The sequence below is a fragment of the Aptenodytes forsteri genome, unplaced genomic scaffold (assembly GCF_000699145.1).
Source record: "Aptenodytes forsteri isolate BGI_AS27 unplaced genomic scaffold, ASM69914v1 Scaffold208, whole genome shotgun sequence".
Taxonomy (NCBI): Eukaryota; Metazoa; Chordata; class Aves; order Sphenisciformes; family Spheniscidae; genus Aptenodytes; species Aptenodytes forsteri.
This window is the reverse complement of record NW_008794963.1, coordinates 4,234,882-4,252,712: the sequence shown is the minus strand read 5'-3', so window position 1 is coordinate 4,252,712 and position 17,831 is coordinate 4,234,882. Positions and strand designations below refer to the sequence as shown.

The following is a 17,831-nucleotide window of genomic DNA, read 5'->3' as shown; positions in this document are numbered from 1 at the left end:
CATTGGAACAGGCTGCCCAGGGAAGTGGTTGAGTCCCCATCCCTGGAGGTATTTAAAAGACGAGTAGATGAGGCACTTAAGGACATGGTTTAGTGGGAGGTGGTGTTGGGTTGACGGTTGGACTCGATGATCTTAGAGGTCTTTTCCAACCTCAATGATTCTATGATTCTAAGTAGGCTAAAGCTGGAAGCAAGATGGAAGGCACTGAGTGAGTTCCATCAGCCACGTAAACTGAAGGAAAGACGACAAGAATCAAGGCAAAACACTCACAAGCCTGAGAGGAGCTGCTGAGACACTATTTCATTACTTTTTGTCAAAATGGTATTTTAGAGAAATTTGGAACACTGACAGAGGAAGGGACCTAGCATGGAAGGGTGAAGAAGTTACAAAAATAAGAGGAACCAAATTCTATAGCCAAATACCAAAGCACAATTATAGCTAAACTGGAGCTGTCAGTAGAAGGAAGGAAGCTAATTAGGAAGCCAGTGCCCCCGTTTCCAGTGTTTAAAATAAAAAAAAAAAAAAAAAAAGGGTAAGAAAAAATAAGGGAATAAACAAAAATGAAGGGGGGGAAAAATAAAAAGATTAATTTAGAACTGTCTGCCCAAAAGCCAAAGGCTTTAAAAAAGTACAAATCAGAAACACATGGCACATAAAGCACTGATTTCTGCTGAAATAGAAGTTGATCCAGAAAACAGCAAGCCTCATATACACATCTATTTTAGAACAAACCCATGAAATTACTGTGTTCTAGTAATCTGCTCTGAAGAAAAAAAAAGAATAATTTTGAAAGCATAGGAGAACACGATAATATGTTAAACTACTAAGATTGAAATATTATGACAGATTCAAGAAATTCAGTGCTATGCAGGATTCCCCGAAAGATTCACACATGGAAAAATACTCCCATGGAACATGTCCAAAATTAGGATTATATCTTTCCAAAATGTGGCATCCTGACAGGGTTCCACCGAAATAAGTGAGAGATTTCTTGACTAGTCAGGTGTTCCAAGGCAAACAAATGAAATTCTTCATGTAAGCGTGCTACCCTCATCTGATTAAACAATGTATTTAGAATTACCTGTAAAGCTATGAAAGCTTGAAGGACCACTACCCAAAAAAAAAAAAAAAACCAACACCTTTCTCCTTCACATCCACCAGGTGGCTTTAACCTCTTCTCACCTAACCGTTTTGTCCATTTGGCTGCCCCAGCCTTCCTCCATGTACTACTCCTACCTGCGTTACTCTTTCCTCTTGCTACTTGAGAAAGACAGATCTCCAACTGATGTTCTGCATAAGACCAACTAACTTAACAAAGCATGTTCCAAATGTGTTCCTTGCGCTAAGCTAACAGTCTCTGCAGCTGCAGGGTTGTTTAACAGCCTATAGAAAAGTCATACATTATATGAGGTACAGAGCTAGTGCCACACAAGCATTTGAAAAAAGCTCAGCCTCCAAACCTGGGACATTGATTTGGGAGTTAAAATGAAGTTCATGTGCACTTATATGTATAAAGAATTAAAACATTAATGTATATAACCCGTGTTTATACATACGTAAATATATTTCTGTCCTTCTTGAATTTAAAGGACAGTTAAACTGTTCTTTTGGAGGGCAATGAGTTGTTTAAAACTTCAAAAGTGTTATTTCCTCTTTGGCAAGGCTATGTTTCCCAACACACAACAGACATCTTAAAAGGCAATGAGCCAGTCTAAGCCAATATAGCCAAACAGTAATAAAAAACAAATAATCTTTAAATATTTAAATTTTAGAAAAGCAAAAAAGCTATTTTGAATAGATCACAAGAAGCCTAGTCCATATGCCTAAGACAAACCAACTGTATGATTATACTAAAAGATACAAAGTACCACAAATCATGACAAGGCAACCTGAGGTCTTGAACCTCGACAAAACCCCAACAGTTGACAGGCATTATTACTTCTGGAAGAAAGTTGTTTTTAAACAGCGGTCCTCCACCAGAATAGCAGCTATATGATAATATGTCCATGTCAAATTAGCTTTACAGCTACCAGCTGATAGATAAAAAAAAAAAGATCTCTATCATTCTGGAAGCTTAGATTCTGCTTTCTTACCACATAAACTTTTTCCTGAACCCTTGGATAAGGGGAACATACAAATTTAGTGCAGTCTCAGAAAACACTGGAGGGATGTGCTTTTATAAAGGAGGAGAGGGGAAAATAAAAGAAGTGGTGCTTGCACCATGTCCATAATTAGATGTTTCATGAGATTACTACTGTCACAGACACACTAACTATGAAAAGCAGAGAAGTAAGCACTAAATGTGGGTTAGACATAGACTTTCTGAACCTGGACAGCCGGAACAACTTCTGAAGAAACTCAACTGGTCTAGTGGGATTCACCGTGCTCCTAATATGAGACCACACCATGGCTGGTGATCACAGAGTATTGATTCTATTAACAACCCACACAAGTCAACTGTTCTCATTAATGTCAGTTAGCAGCTGGAGCACATTACCATGCTCCTAGAGTACGATTTCCCTTTAGTTTCATCCAAAAGGGATCCAGCTCATTAGTTCTGAGACAACCCCATGATGGAGGTCAAAGCACAGTAAGTCTGGACAACCAGATTTCTTCAAAAGCACAAACTTGATCTGAACTACACCACAAAGAGGTACACAGAGAAGGTCTTGTTCAGAAGGCAACAGGCAAGCTGAGAAAAAGCAACATTTACTTACTAGGTACTATTGCTCCAGCTGCTACAGGCACTGAAGGGAAAACTTAACTACATACACAGCTCCTGGCAGCTTCCTTATCTTGCAACACCTACACCAACACAGAGCCATACCCTTGCCTTGCATTCTCTTCATTACACTTTCAATTTGCAAAGCGCATCTGTTTGAACACAAAAAAACCCTATTGAAAATCATTGGTGTTACTACAACCTCGCTACATTTTGTAATAATGACTAGACTCATTTTGACAACATTCTTCTTGAACTGCATTCAGAATCTGAGCTCCTTAGTAAGAACACAACCCCAAATTTTTGACTGCTGTTCTGTTCCTGAATCTGCTGCCACAGTAAACATGCCTGACATAGTCTACTTGGCCTCTCTCTTTAAACATGTATAATGTTGACATTTGCAGGACTAAATATTTCAAGGAATGAAACTATCAAGTTTTAAATCTTTCTAATAAGCATTTAAATTTCAGCCAGTTGGAGAGAGTGTTTAGAAGACAAGCTGGCAGAAAGAAAGGAAAACATACCTTGTTTACATCTTTCATGCACATGTGTACTGTCATGATAAAAAACTGGGAAAATGTTACAACAACCAGAAAGTTCGGTTGCAGTGGGCACTCATACATTCCTTGTCTTGCTCAGTCATCCACTGTTTGGCTGCTCAGAAAAGTGTCCTCCTAGTTAGATCCTTCTCACATAAAGAGAGTGACGTGTATTCTCAAGGTACTGAGTCAGTTTATCACGCCTTGTCCCTGTGGGTTTTCTCAGGAGCTAGGCACAGCACTGCCAATGAAGATGTCACCCTGTATTGCACGGCATAGAAAGCAAGAGTGCTTACTACCCGAAGTCTTGTTCTTTAGCCAAAACACCTAAAAGCAAGGCTCACTCACCCAGACGAAGCACTAGTATTAGGTCAGGACTGCCCCTCTATCTTTGCCTGCAGGCAGCACACCAACATTGGAAGCTCTCCTTGGGGCCAGGCACAAGCACAGAAAAAAATCAAGTGGGACCACTCATACCTTTCATACTAACCAGTTTCAGACATTTGAAATCACCATTACTTAGCCCTGAAAAGGACTTCAAAAAGAAATATACTGACAAATTCACATGAAAACTGTCCAAAATGACTAACGTGGTAACAGGCACTTAGGTAAGCATGCCAGCTATTCAGGTTGAGGCAACACCAGGGCAGTCAAGGACTTCTACAGCTAGAGTATTAAGAAACGTGCCCGCAGGCATCTTTGAACAAATTCACAGCAAAGGCAACTTCTTTTGCATGCAGAATTACTGCAATCTAAAGTGCCAGATACCTTGCTTTTAAAGACTTTTCATATGAAAGTGCTTAGTAGGAAAAAATAGGTAAGTTACATGGTCACTTTTGCTTGACCAGCTAGAACGTATGAATATTAATCCAGCTTTAAGCAAAGCAGTTCAGTATCTCCTCTTCAGCCACTCATTTGAAAACACTGGAAACACAAACACGACAAGTGTCTGAACCAAGTGCTGCAAGGTCTTTTCTAGCAGCTGTTGCAGCCTGCCTTTACTCTACTGCTTCCTCTGCTGAAAGAGTAAGTTTACTAAATGTTTTTGCAAGAGATTTGTGGAACATGGTATTTCTCCCTTAGAAAGATAGTATCCTTGAAAGAGAATCTCCTACTCAAAATATTTCTTTTCACATCAAACAACTCATAGAAAATATAAGAACTGTCCAGACTGGAGTTCTTTACAGAAAATGGCATAAAACCCAACCAAAGGCTCTGCCAAACCTTCCTGAACCTTTGCAAAAGATTAAACTCTACTTAAAGTCCAATTTACACAAAGAAATTTGTTTTAATTAAAACTAACATGGAAAACTGTTCTTGTTACTTATATATACTTATTTGTATGCACGCACACACAGAAACAGATAAAATCCCCTTTGTTATATTAAGCTATTAAAACACAAATAAAAGCAGCATGAACTGGCTGCTTAATGACAAATTTCATATTCTTCATTAACCTGAGATTATGACTCAACACTAGCTGATGACATAGCTTGCTTCCTGTAGGGCAGCTCTCCATAGAATCTTCACCTTAAACTTTGCATACAAGTGTTAAAACTCAATATCAGATTTACTGAACTAAAGATACCACTATGAAAATGAGTAAGTACCAAATGAAAATATTTCAAAAATAAAGACCTTGAGCTTCTACATGAGCAAACAAAAAGCGGAAAAGGGGCTACTAAAGACTGTTTGTTAATCCTCTGACTTCAAGTCAAGAGAGAGTTGGGGTGGTTCAGCCTAGAGAAGAGAAGGCTTCGGGGAGACCTTATTGCAGCCTATCAGTACTTAAAGGGGGCTTATAAGAAAGATGGCGGCAAACTTTTTAGCAGGGCCTGTTGCGACAAGACAAGGGGGAATGGCTTTAAACTAAAGGGGGGGAGATTTAGACTAGATAGAAGGAAGAATTTTTTACACTGAGGGTGGTGAAACACTGGCACAGGTTGCCCAGAGAGGTGGTAGATGCCCCATCCCTGGAAACATTCAAGGTCAGGCTGGACAGGGCTCTGAGCAAGCTGATCTAGTTGAAGATGTCCCTGTCCACAGCAGGGGGGTTGGACTAGATGACCTTTAGAGGTCCCTTCCAACCCAAACTATTCTATGATTCTAAGTCTTACCATATTTTTGCTGTCACTGAACAGCATACGTATACACTCAAACAGAAAAAAACACACCACTTGTCCATACAGCAACATCCAATTGAACTACTACAGCCCAGGTGAGAAGGAGAAAAACAGCAAAGCACTGCTTCAGAGCTGGAGCGAGCTTTACCACCTAAGCAAACACTTTATATAACTATACCCTCAAACACAAGCCTTCTGTCTTCACTTTCAAAGTCCTTCATAACCTTTCTGCACACCCTATCTACCATCTCGATCATTTCCCAGTCAAGATCAATTTCTGCTTTCAGCATTCTTTGATGACAGTCTCTACTGATTGTCAGATAAGAATGTGTCTGCTATTCTGACAGTCATGCTTGTGGGCTGTTCTCCACCGCTTCCACAGAGTTATTATAGTCCTTCAAAACCTTCTTTGTAATGCCTCATAAAAGGAACAGTGCTTAATTGTCTGTATGCTGAGCCAAACAACTACTTGGTTTCCCTGTGCCCCTGTAAGTGCTTGTATCTAACAGTCTTCCCTGATTCCATAATTAGTTATCCTTAGGGTAGAGAGTTTTCATCTTCATATACATCAGCATATTCCTGATGCACTGTGTCCTGATTAAAGGCAAGGACTCAAAAGTGAAGCAGTAAGAGATAATACATTTCTCCTTGAATCTCCTCATTTGCGTCAGTTCCAAGACTAAAAACCACAGAATTCAAGGTTGAACATAAAGAAGATTAGTCTTGTGGTTAGTTATAATGTCAGGAAGGTGAAGGAAACAGACACAGGCTTGTCCTTCCCAATTTGCACAGACTGAATGTAAAGCCTCTGGTTTGGGCACAGAGGTATTGTGGCATTGCGGGGTTTTTTAAATAGGGGTTTTTTTTTTTTTTTTTTTTTTTTTTAAAAAAGAGTTTAGGTAGAAGTAATAAAGTTAAGAAGGGTCCAACAGGACAAAAAGGAGAAAAACTCTAGGAGGAGAAACAGCATCAACAGAGGTTTAGCAAGGGGATTTCAATTCTAGATAAGTCTCATGAGATTTAATATAAAGACATAAGTAATGAGAAGAATGTAATACTGGAACTTTAACCACCCTCTAAAACAATATAACATTCATGAAGAACAGTGTCATGGGAGTCAATTACTATAACTTAACAACTACAAGCCAAGAGAACTTCAGAACCGCATTTAAGTGTGTAAGAACACATTTCAAATCATAGTTAACCAACATATTTCATGAATTTGATAACATTATAAATGGTGATACTTAAAACTCAGGGCTGCAGAAGGCTACATTCAGGAGCAAAAAAACAGGCACAGTTGCATTAAGCTGACAGACAACAAAAAGCAATGCAAAATGCCTCACACCAAATTTCTACTTCAGTTACTGGCATTAACCAAAATCATAACCAAAAGAGCACATACAAAGCATGTTCAATAGAACACCACTTTCATCACTGCAAAATTCAGTTCCTGATGCACTTAAGTTTCATTTTCTTATGAAGTAGCCATACTTATTTAACATTCTGTTTTGGAAGTGGTAGTATCACCTGTAGAGAAGGAAAGGAAGGAAGAAAAGCACAGAAAAGGGGGGAAAAGCAGTGACCTTCAAATGCTCAAACCTCAAAATTCACTAAAAATACCACTAATTCTACACTGTGGATTTTGTATATTACTAGGTGAACTTACCACTTACACAACATTTCTGCTTAGAAAAGGAGAATATTAGCATAAAACTAGAAGTTGAGCCATTACTGTCTACTTGAAACTTTTATCTCAGCTGAGGAGGAGACACTGCAATAGCGTAAACAACAACAAAAAACCCAAAAACAAACCAATATTGAAACTGAACTAACAACGACACAGCATCAGTGAGAGTAAAGCACAGGCGTACAAAAGCATTTTCAAGAGGCTAGCACTCTTCAAAAATACACAAAGGGGGATAGTTTTTTTTACTCACAAAAAAAATCTGTAGGGTCCACTGGACAATAGTTTCAAACAGTGCTGTGTATTTTAATCCCCATACATCTTCAAAATAAACATTCTTTGAAATAGCCCCCTTCCAAAGAATACACATCGCACTAAGTTGAGGTCAGAAGCTTTATTTTTTGCTCAGGTGAAATTACACATGTGCTCATTAGAGGTTTCACCTGAGGAAGGAAACGCAGGATCAAGCCAATAAATTTTTGGGAACTACACTTTCTTGCTAATATGCTCTTTGCTGATATGAAGTTCTTGGCAGAACAGTTCCAGCTGGAGCTAAATTCACTGAAAGTTCATTTTACCACCATTTTCCACAGAAATATTCTATTTCATTCAGGTTTTTTATTCACTGATTACAAAGATTTTTATGATGATTGGTTTTAGCCAAGTACACTGTCACACTGGAAGTTAGAACACAAGAATTTGTCAAAACATTTTCTTTTTATAAAACACTTTCAAATAGTAATTCAAGAAATAAAATTCAAGCTGTCAACTTTTTAAACCATATCCTCAGAGAACAGCATAAAAGTGTTTTCATTTACATTCTTGTTAGTCAAAGATAATCCTTCTATGGCACAGACCCAAATTTTACCCTCCTGAGTGTACATACCACTGAATAATTTGTTCATACGTCAGTTGCAATTTTCAAAAATCCTTTCTTGCCTCTGAATCTTAAACATCTGTAACAAATACTTGTTTTGAGAGTGCTTTACATTCATGACACTTGACCTTTTGCTGTATGCACCACAAAATTTAAGTTTCAAATACCATGCAAGCAGGAAATCTGATCATTCCAGCAGTAGCCATCTGCATGGTCCAATATCAAATATTAGTTCTGGGTTGCACAAAGTCATGGGCTACAAATCTTCTTCTGCAACTTCTATAATTAGTTGTAATTTGCTGCTTCTAAAACACATTTCTCATGGAACATCTGGCCTCGAAATCTTACCTTAACATTGGAAAAGTACTTAGCATTTGGTTGTTGGTGTGCGTACACGTGTGTATATGCGCATAGATTAAGTGTAACTACAGAATGCAAGCTTATGCTTTGCGGGTGGCATACCTAGGACTAGAGAGTTCTACTCCAGCAACAAAAGCCTTTTAGCTCTGGAACTGTAAAAGAATATTATAAGAAATATCAAACATAATGAAAAAGTGTTTTCCAATGTTCTTGCTGGCTTATATCTGATTATTGATGTTAAATGTTAATAGCTCATCAAGCATCCTACCAAACACTTGAGAGCTTTGCACAAATTGCAATTTTCTTTTGTATGATCCTTAATATAACTGGAGGACCCTATGTTGAAATTGAAATGGGAACAACACTTTTAAAAAAAACAAAAACCCCACAAAACCTTTCCAGAGTTAAAGCACCACACTGACTAAAAAAACTGCAAGTTCAACATTAACATACCCAAGTACTTTTTGTTAACTAAGTTAGACATATAACAAAATTGAGCCACTACATATTTCAGCTTCATTGTGTCAGAAGGAAATCTTTCCTGAGCCTGTGAAACAGCGTAATGAACAAATTAGTGTGAGCAACTTAACAAAAAGCCCTTTGAGACCCTTATACGTAAGAAGTCTTCCAAGTACACTCCAGCAGGTACTATAACTTCTAAAGGGAAAAGAGAGTTACACTCCAGGATCTTTAAAGCACTCCTTCAATAGTAACAACACATCTTTTGAAAAATGCCCAATGCCAGTGGTGTCACACACAGCTGTCTCAAGCAACCAGCACTGCTTCTTGGGAAGCAGAAGCTGGAAACACGTAGGATGCTATATTGCTCCTGAAATACGTTTGTTATCTAGTCATAGGAAAATTCTGGCAGAGCACTATTAACACACTTTTACATCCACAGGAACACCACTACAGCTAATAAAGAATTAAAAATATGCATAAAGGAAGATACTAGCCATGACGGGAATAACAATATTAGCCTCTCAGAAAGCAACAGGGATTGCAACTTTACATACCTGATTCTTCAGATGGCTTAAAAGAAAGTGACCTATAGAAGCTATTATTTTCATCAACCTCTCAATGTTAGAAAAACATTCATCGTATTTCTTACCTGAGCTCCATCCTTTAATTTCAAGATGCATTCCATCGTATTGATAGTGATGACAACTGGTTCTGATCCCAATTTTGTCCATGGCACATGAATCCGAAGTTCATGAATATGCCCACTTAAAAAAGTAAATGGTAGTTTCAGCTCCTAACAACAACAAAAGAAGTGGTGAGGTGACTACTGAAACATATCAAAATTCAAGACACATCTGTAACTTAAAATAATAAGGTTCTACGACAAAACATAGTCAAAAGTTATTCTCCCTCCCCAGATCAGCAGTGTGCCACGGGGTTTGGCCACTGGCTTTATAATCGGGTGCACACTTACATTACAATTAGTCTGTTCAAAAGAGACACTGGATTACCATGTCCTTGATAATAAAAGACAATTTAAAACCACCTCTCTTGCATGAAGCTACTGCAAAACGTGTCACTATTCAAGGGACAAGTAGAAATGAACCAGGTGAAAGTAAATACATAAACTGATATGCAACCTCCATTATTCTGAAGAACACAAATTTGGAATTAAACACTGACAAGGCCACAGCAAGGCAATTTCTTCCAAAATATTTTAGTACTTTGAGTTTTAAGAGGTCAGTGCTCTTAAGATTGGCCACAAACAAAAATGAAGTCTGTACAAAAGCTATGACGTACTTACAACAAAGAGTTTTAGTAAAAACTACTGAAAAGGGGTTTTTTTGTTACATACATGTTTAATTGGTTCCCTTTATTTTATGTAAGTACAGTTTGTATTCTTTTTTTCTAATGTTAAAATAATGTTAAACGTTAAGGAAACAAGCCAAACAGAAGATTAGAGGTCAACACAAAAACACTAATTGAATCAAAAAAACACTCCATAAAGCAAAGATTTACTTGGTGCACTTTGTTTGACTTACAAATTAAAATTTCTGTGTTACAATGAAATGGTTGTGTTAAAAAAATATAAAAGTGTTAAGGTTACTAAGCCAGGCACTCTAAATTAAGAAATGCCAGAAGTAGAGTTACAACTGCTATTCTGATTTGACTCTTGCTCATGTATTTTATGATGTCCTTTCTAAAAACATGATGTCATATTATTTCTTCTGCAGAATCCCTATGTAATTCAATGATCAGGATGGAGGCACTCACTAGAGAAGCAGTTAATCTGGTTTTCTTGTTATCTTTTTATCCACAGCTTTCAAGGTGTTGCCCCATTCACATCAAACTGCTCAGTAAATAGGAAGTTACTAAATTGTTCATTGGCAAAACTCAGACTCCTCACCAAGGCCTAACTTGGATGTCACACTGCTTTAAAAAGTGGTGCAAGTCAGTCCAGAACTCCTAATAAATGCCTGGCACTCCATCCAGTAAATGCATAGAGCAGACGTCTGTGGGACGGCCCCAGTGAGCCAGCTGCTACATGCAGCTAGTCAGCAGGAAACACAAGGTGCAGAGGTTGAGATAAATTCTTTGGATCTCAAGTAGGCAGCACTGGACATCACATTGGATGCCTTCATCTACTTTGGATCCAAAAGGTTGAAATTTCCCCAGTAGCCCCAGGAGTTCTCCTGGGAAGCATGAGCTTAACGCTTATCAGACAGAACAGCCACCTGCAGCTAGAGACCTGGTCCAAGCACTAGAAATCAGATTTAAAATAATGAAAATAAGTGCTTAGTGCAAAATAAAGAAATAGTATTTGATATTATGTCAGAATTTTAAGTCGGCATTCTCAGTACTAAGTATTCTAATGACGAGGCTTCAATGATGATCTTTCTTACCTTTCTAATCTCTATCCTGACATTTTTGGCTACAAAGGTTTAAAGTTTTAATGGGGAAAAAACAACAGATGTGTTCACTTGGAGTTGCTTATAGCCTGGTGTTTTGGTCTTCATCCTAGATGCTAGGAACTATAGGTGTGAATCTTGTCAGGGTGAGAAAGGAAGTGAATCTAAGTCTCCTAGATGCTGGGCAATAGTTTTGGCCATTAGGTTCTTAACTGTTGTGTTTCTTAGTAAACTCAGGGTCATAAACCTTTGTTCAGAACTTCAGAATTTACCTGGCAAAACTGGGCAACCCAGGGCTTAAGCACCTTTGCACCTCTGCTGAGTTTAGGTACTTACATGCTTCGACTCAGTACTCATATGAATGAGTAGGACTTAAATACAGAAGGTCCATGAAACTCTGAGGTCAAGCAGGCAAGTTGCTAGGGAATTTCAGATACGCACATCTAGAAGTGGATCCAGAAAGCCTGTTTTCCTGCACTGCTTGAGCCTAGACTTATCCCTGCTGTATAGAAGTTCTACATGAATAAAATTTGAGGACAACTGGATTTTGCATTTAGTACTTGACATGTATGATAAAAGTCTATCTATAGAATATTTCTGTGAAGCTAGTTAATGTCATTATTTGCCTAATATCTTGGAACTGTAATTAAATCTTAGTGATATGTTTTTAAAACCCACTACTTTTTATTTTTTTTAAGTAGCTACCATGTTATAAGTTCACAGTTGCACACTACCGCAACTGTGACAGGTTAGCATCCTGAGATAGCCTCTAATTAGTTACCCAAAAGAGAAGTCAACTATTCTTATGCATGAATACCTCGCACCATCACAGAGACAAGCACTCTCTCCATTCTATGGCTGATACCTCTTCAGCCTTTCCACTGGTACTATGAAAACATTCACCTTGCATACAAGGCTAAGAGTAGATGCAGTATATTCACTGCTGTCAAAATCTTCAGAGAAGACAACTACACAAAATTATAGCTCTATTTTTTGCAAAGTACAGCTTTCAGTTTGTAAATTAGTTCTTGGTTTTAATGAGCTTTCATGAACGAAGTTTAAAAAAGAAAATAAAACCCACACCTCTCATGTCAGGGAAACTCTTGACTCCTAGCTCAGCCATGCTTACAGAAAATCTCATCTAATTTCAAGTCCTCATTCCAAAAGATGATAGTTATAGACCTTCTCATAAAAAACAGTTTGAAGAAAATTGTTAATTTGTTTTTACAAAGTGTTTTTTCTTCATCTTGTTCATAAATATACTGAAGGATTTTAGCTAAAAGCCTCTCTCCTAGAAATTCAGCCTTAGGCTTACAATCAACATGAATAAAATTTTAATCCAGACAACTTCAGTTAAGCCACCGAAAAGCAAGTACTGGGCAGTTTAGCTACAGATGTTGCTACACTGGTCATACAATAAATGAAAAGATACCTTATGTCCCGCAGCTTTGTGGGGGCCAACAGAAATAAGTGATCAAAAAAATATGCAATCTAAAAATACATTACAACTTAAGAGACAATGCTTATGAATCAAGACAGTGAACTATCACTATTAACAGTAATAGAAATAAATTCCCTTTCCAGACCAGCAGATATGTAATTTTTACAACACACATTAATATCGCAATGTCTATTTAGATCCTGACTTGTGCTCACAAGCGTAAGTTATGCGTTTACTTCAAAAGGCATTCTAGAATAGATATTTTTCCACCATTTGCTGGATGGCTTTAACACATTCTCATTTTTGTCTAGCTAACCGTAAGATTTTGAAAGAAACTGAATGGAAGTAGGAATTCCTTCAAAATGAAGTGATACAACCAAATGCACAGCATATTTAGAAGACACGGTTCTTCTTTTTCAAAGGAATTTAGATAAAAATGTTGTCTGACATTACCCTAATTGCACAAGCAAGTTTCCTTAAAGCAATGCAGGGAAATCTTTGTTATGTTATTTCAGTAGACAATACAAAACAAATGTGTGCCAAATTTAGTAACTTGTTCATAATACAACATAACAAAGATCATTTTTATTCCTCTTCCTTTCCTGTGCAATTTTTCCCTTTCATTAAGTACTGCATGAAATTCTTAATGTATCTTTTATACTTATGACTGATGAGAGTTTATTTTTTAGATTTTACATTTACATCATACAAATCCTTCAAAAAATTATGATATGGCTGAAAACAAACTCCTGGGCTCGACACATAAATAACTGACCGACATCATGCAAGACTGCAGACTAGATGATCATAATTCCCCTTGTCCTAAAATACAGGACTTTCCCAAACTCTGGGGTGATAGGCAAGTATTAATTCAAATACCTTTTCTCCACATTCAAGGCTGTATTTCACAAGTAACCCAGTGGCACATAACAGACACTTACAGTAAGGATATTTTAATGCACTCATTTCCTTAAAATTATCTTAAGTACCTTACCATTTTTCATACTTCTTTCTTTCTAAATTCTTTCAGGTATGAAAAGTCCACACTACAATAAAACTCAACCACCTTTAGATCAAGTTCTCCTTTGTCTTCCAATCAAAGACCACTTCATCTTTCCCTCCTGAGTTTAGAAAACAGCTAACATAATAAGCTAGGATGTTATGGAAATACACACAAGCAGCAAGAAGAGCCCACCATGTATCCTATCTCTTTGGTACCATTGTGTCAACAGAAACATTACACACAAGCTAGTTACGAAGTTCACAGGTAGTTCTGTTACCTCTGGTACCATAGTGACTTCATATAGAAGTTGCCAAAAGTGCTTAAAAGGCTTTTCCATAAAATAATATTTAAATATAAATTTTAAATTTTAATTACAAAATACTTTCTTGAAGTAGTTTTTGTACAATGTGCAAATTATGCCTAGATGGAAAATTTCTTGGAATGCTTAGTCTTTTAGTAATTGAATCATCCAGGATAGGAAAAAAACTACTATCAAAATTTTATTAGATTTAATCTTCCACTAAAGATAATAATTATAAAATATAATAATTTTAAAATTAACTGGCTTTTCAAAGAGTGACATAATTATGTACAAAAGCTACATTGTACCTAGAAGGTTGAACCCAAGTACAAACTAGTACTCAGCTTTCACTACAGAACTGGTATTTGCCAAAAAAAAAAAAAAAAAAAAAGGGGGGGGGGGGGGGGGGGAGAAAAACGAAGAGTTATTGCAATAATATTCAGCTTAATTTAATGAGAGCATATAAAACATACATAAATATACACAAAAATATGAAAAGTATTTTCAGGTACTAAAATGTTCTCTTTGGGTTTGATAGCTGTTGACGTATCAAACGTCAAACGTTATGTTATATCTGATTTCATAAGGTACTGGTTCCAACTTAGTCCCAAAAATAGTTTAAGGTAAGATCTTCTAGAAGACAGACAGCAGTTTGCGCTCTGTTCTCATGTGTTCTTTGGGATTCTGTCTGGTGGCCCATAAGAGCGCAACATGACATGGGTACACTAATATCAGCTGAAGTGCAAGGAGTGAAGGGAGAACGCACAGACTTGTTCCCAGATCTGTTATAAGGTGCTTTGTCCAGGTAGTTTGGCACCTATGCTAATGTTCTCAAATAATCTTGTACAGTTCCACAAAAGCTGGAATCCTCTGACAATGTTTAAGACTCCAGACAATGATATCCAGGGTACGTGCATTTGTATCCAAAGCCTAAAGCATGAAATTAAGGCTGCATTCATGCCAGGTAAGGAGCAGGGAACCATCCTGGAGATAACAGCAGAGGATGTTAGAAGGGAAGAGCAGTGCAAGTGATTAACTTCCGATATCATGGATCCATTCAGACAGAGAATCCAAATAAAATAACATATACTGGTAACTTTCAGAGACTTTAGCTTTTCAGGGGAGCTCCTGCCAGCTGCAAAGGCTTGGGGGTGTTGTATTACCACATACTACATACTCAAAGAGTTTTGCTGAGCAGGCATAAAGCAGCATCCCTTCTGCAAAAGAGCAAGACACCCTAAATACAGTTTGTGGGTCTAGGCAAGTTCCAAAGAATAATAAGAGCCAAATTAAGACCACTACATTTCACATAAACACACAGCCAAATAATGTAAAAAAAATGAATCAGAGCTAAATTTTGCTTTCATCGCATATTCACATGCCCATTCAAGCTAATAAGACATGAGCACAGGTGTATATATGGCAAGATTTGCCTTTACAAGAGCCATGACAGCAACAGATTGCACTGGATACTTAGGTACTCAGCTGATACATGAACAGACAAGACGAAGCCAGGGATCACCTACCAGCAAACTGCAACTATTTGAAAGGGAACAACATAGATGATGGCAGCAAAATCCTAACAGCGCCAGGTAATACAGCAAGTTTGATATATCCATCCCAAGTCATCATTTGCTATTGGGACAAACTTTCTTCCTACATGGTATAGCACTGGAACAGTTTACCCAACAAGGAGGTTTTCACAACCAAGACAGGAGACTTCAAGACTCAACTGGAGAAAATCACAAGCTGATCTGATATAATGTTGGCAACAGCCCTACTCAGAACAGGAGGTTGGACTGGATAACCTCCAGAATTACTTTCTGATCAACCCTTCTTTGATTCCATAATATATACATTAAAAAAGGCTTTGAATATTCACAGGAGGAACACATCCTACACAACTGCAGTCCAGTATCTGCATCAGCTACATGGACAAGTTGTACCAAGAAAACGAGGAATCAAAAGACTTGAGAGAAAATACAGAGGCCACCAAATACTTGAAGGAAGACAAATCAGGCTCTTTACAGAAGCACAGAAAATAGGACAGGTTCTCTTGAAAGATTGTCTCCTCTTCCAGAACAGGATCAGAGATACTTAATTAACCATAAATATTTCTTTCACCTTTTAAAAGGTCTCCCCTGATAAAAATCACGCAGTCTCCTCAGTCTACTCCAATGCCTCACAATCCAATCAAAACATGAGAAAAATTTTCCTTGATGTCCAATCTAAGTCTCCCTGAGTGCAATTTATTCCATTCTTTCTTGTCTCATCCATATAACTTTTGCCCTATCTTGTCTCACCTTATTTTATTCAAAATTAAAACCACATTCCCTGTCTATTTTATTCTTCTTTCAACGGCCATATTGTCTAAATCCCCCATTATTTTTTGCTGCATTTCTCTCAGCTCCTTCAGTTGGACTACATCTGGACACAGGACTAGCTAAGACTCGCTACACCATGCACAACAGAAAACAGCTTTATCTATCTCACACACTCAACTCCTCAAGTTGTCAACTCAGATAAGCACAGAAGGAAACAGTCCCTCCACTAAGACTTCACCAGTTCATATTGACAGCAGGCTCCAAATTCTACATCAAGTGTTTTACTTGGTCAAGCTTGTCTTTTTAAGGCCAAGTTTTGCAGAGCCTCTGATCTAATCCACACGAACCAGCTGATCAAATCTGTCCCTCAATTACTCTTAAAGTTCAGATACAACTGGACTGATGAAAACTGGAGTCATAAAACAATATAGAGAACACAAATGTGTTTAGTATGCATAATTAAAGAGATCCTACTTTACTTTGTGACATTTTGAATTAGTTACTATAGGCAATTAGTAAATATGACTGGAAAAGCAATTTAGTTAATGTTTGTACTGTAAAACAATGGTAACTGAAAGAAGAAACATGTCCACAAAAAAGCCTTTCTTTTCACACCCCATAACTTACAGAATATGCAAAGGATTACCATTCACTACTAAACAAATGGCATGGAATTAATGCAAGAATAACTAAATGCAGGGGGGAAAAAGAACTTGCATAAGAAGAAGAACATTCATCTGTGCAGACCAATGTAAATTATTTAGTCAACTTCTTTTAAATCAAAGACACAGACTGTAACTACTGTAAACATAACATACCTGTTCAAGTACATCCAATTTTAATTCAAGTTTACTAAGTACAACATCTCCTCCCCAGAGTGACAACTGTAGATCTGAAGGCTTCAAGTTCTTTATGTAGCGATTCACATAACTCATCAAAATAGGAGTTACATAGGATTCCAGCATTTTGGAAGATTTCTGTATTACAGGTCAAGCACTAGGAAAAAAGACAAGACAATGAGGTATTATTTATAAGTCTGTCAGACTAATTTTCAATAAAACAACAGTCACATTGTTTGGATGTATGAAAAATTATATTTCAAATTCTGCTTTCTAAACATGTATGTCTATATGTAATTATGTGTACCTCTACATATAAAGATGAAAGATATACCAAGATGAAAGCACATCTATTTGCATTTACGAATTTCCAGCTTATATACATATATATATTGGAACGAATAACTGGCTTGCTCACTATCAAAAGAAAAGCCAACCCAAACAAACCAAAAAACAGAGAAGGAGGTCAAGCAGTCTACCATGCTTTCACATGAAATTTAAGCGACAGACACCCTGTCACTTTTAACTGATAAAAGCCCATGCTAAAACATCACCTTAGAAACACCGATCTGATACCCTGAGTATCGTGCACGTAGCAAAAATGCCGGCTTCGTGCCACCCTTAACTCTAAGCAAACTAAAATCCTCCAAAACCCAAGCTGAAGTTATGCTACCACTTGCCACCGCTTCCCTCCCACCCCCCACCCTTTCCAGCACCCCCACCCTCCCTGCCGCCCTGAGGAGAC

At 37.5% G+C, this 17,831-nt stretch overlaps 1 protein-coding gene across 1 annotated transcript in view; it reads right to left on the bottom strand.

Moving 5' to 3' along the window:
* The window catches only part of VPS13B (vacuolar protein sorting 13 homolog B), a 512,636-nt gene extending 495,424 nt beyond the window's left edge, over positions 1 to 17,212 (bottom strand). Inside the window, 2 exon segments of the mRNA XM_009275488.2 lie at positions 9,420 to 9,563; positions 17,066 to 17,212. Of these exon segments, the coding sequence (XP_009273763.1) occupies positions 9,420 to 9,563; positions 17,066 to 17,212 (291 nt within the window).
* Between the last annotated feature and the right edge of the window lie 619 nt (positions 17,213 to 17,831).